The sequence below is a fragment of the Penaeus monodon genome, chromosome 38 (genome assembly GCF_015228065.2).
Source record: "Penaeus monodon isolate SGIC_2016 chromosome 38, NSTDA_Pmon_1, whole genome shotgun sequence".
In the NCBI taxonomy this organism is placed as follows: Eukaryota; Metazoa; Arthropoda; class Malacostraca; order Decapoda; family Penaeidae; genus Penaeus; species Penaeus monodon.
The window spans coordinates 23,631,220-23,633,236 of record NC_051423.1 but is presented as its reverse complement, the minus strand read 5'-3'; the positions used below and the strand labels follow the sequence as shown (position 1 = coordinate 23,633,236).

At 39.4% G+C, this 2,017-nt stretch overlaps 1 protein-coding gene across 1 annotated transcript in view; it reads right to left on the bottom strand.

The window, feature by feature from the left end:
• Window positions 1-245: 245 nt before the first annotated feature.
• Window positions 246-2,017, bottom strand: part of LOC119596487 (piwi-like protein Siwi) — a 21,400-nt gene continuing 19,628 nt past the window's right edge. Inside the window, exons 17-18 of the mRNA XM_037945760.1 lie at window positions 1,363-1,513; window positions 246-945 (exon numbers count right to left, since the gene is read on the bottom strand). Of these exons, the coding sequence (XP_037801688.1) occupies window positions 829-945; window positions 1,363-1,513 (268 nt within the window). The 3' untranslated portion in view covers window positions 246-828. The remainder of the gene's footprint in view (window positions 946-1,362; window positions 1,514-2,017) is intronic.

Genomic DNA, 2,017 nt, shown 5'->3' with positions numbered 1-2,017 from the left:
ATGTGTATGTAGATGTATGTATGTATGTGTGTGTGTGTGTGTGTGTGTGTGTGTGGTGTGTGTGTGTGTGTGTGTGTGTGTGTGTGTGTGTGTGTGTGTGTGTGTGTGTGTGTGTGTGTGTGTGTGTGTGTGGACACATACAAAATACATATATCCATATGCATTTATATATATACGTAGATGTGTCTGATTAAATTCAACATACAGGAAATAATAACTGTGCATAAAGAAAATAAAACGATATGATAATTCGAACTAACATGACTTATGTCATAATTATTACTAACCTTTCTCGAGTCAGAACCGGTTACGTCCGCTTAGAAGACTCAAAGAATTGTAAAAAAAAATTAAGAATAATAAGCGAGAAAAATATAGAATTAGAGAGATAAAAAGAGAGAAAAATACAGAAAGAAAGAGACAAAATAGAGCAAAATACGAATGATTAAGATTAGAAAGGAAAAACTACTCGAAAAAAACAGAAATAAAAACGGTTATTAAGGCTAAAGCAATGATAAATGCTTGGTATTTAGGTAAATGAAATATGTGATGACAAGGAAATAAGCCATCGCTAAAAATGCTCAATCAATGCTATAATATATATTACAAATGCCAAAGACCACTATACAAAAGTTACGCGCGGCCATAAAAGAAAAAGAGTAAGTGAAACATGGGTTCTGCACCGTAGAGTTTAATCAATGCCACCAGCTCTGGGGACCAAATAACAGCGTTCGGTCTCCACGAATACCAATAACTGGTGTCAACGTGTCGAGTGTCAATCCAGCACATCATCCGTGGCAGATGCAGCGTCAAGAGGTGTCACAGGGCGCCTTAGAGATACCAAAGCTTGTCACAGAGCTCTTGGTGGGGCACGTCATGTATGGCTTGGCCCGTGATGTAAGCCAGCTTGTGTGCGTAGAGGCAAGGCGCAGGTACTCGCACAGGGCCCTGAGGGTGGTAGGGATGGGGGAAGGGGGAAGAAAGGAGAGGTGGTAGAGGGCAGTGAGGAATTGAAGGGGGGGGGGTTAAGGAGTGGGTAGGGGAGGAGTGAAAGAAAAAGAGATGAATTATTATTCAATACCGATTTTTCTTTATTACATTCGACACTGATTTCAATTTCATTTATGTAAAAAGATCCACACACATACATCAAAAGAAATTCCCACAGACACACACACACACACACACACACACGCACACACACACACACACACAGACACACACACACACACCCATACCCACACACTCCTCCACCCCTCACCCCCCTTACCCACCTCTCCCCCCCCCCCCAACACACACACATACACACACACACACACACACACACTCATAACTCCACTGCCAACTCCACTGACCCTCACTTACCATCCAGTTGTAGTAGAGATAAGTCAGCTTATAAGCCAACCTCTGGTGTCTGTCAGCATCCAGGTTGGAGTTGATGTCTTCGAGAATATTATAAGACGTCGGGGTGACTGTCCCTTGGGTCACACGCTGGCTCACGAGGTAAAAGTCGTACCTGGGGAGAGATGGGGCCAGGATTTTGGATTTTAGGTAATGTGTGTGTGTGTGTGTGTGTGTGTGTGTGTGTGTGTGTGTGTGTGTGTGTGTGTGTGTGTGTGTGTGTGTGTGTGTGTGTGTGTGTGTGTGTGTGTGTGTGTGTGTGTGTGTGTGTGTGTGTGATTTGAGCTTTTTCTTTACTTTTCTTTTTACAGATTCCGTGACATTTTCATTGTTACTGTTATTATGATTATTATTGTTTTTACCATTTTTGTTGTTGTTGTTGTTATTATTATTATCATTATCATTATTATTATTATCATTATCATTATTATCATTATCATTATTATTATTATCATTATTATTGTTGTTGTTGTTGTTGTTGTTGTTACTATTTTTGTTACTATTATTATTATTATTATTATTATTATTATTATTATTATTATTATCATTATCATTATCCTCATCATCATTATCCTCATCATCATTATCCTCATCACCATCATCATCATCATCATCATCA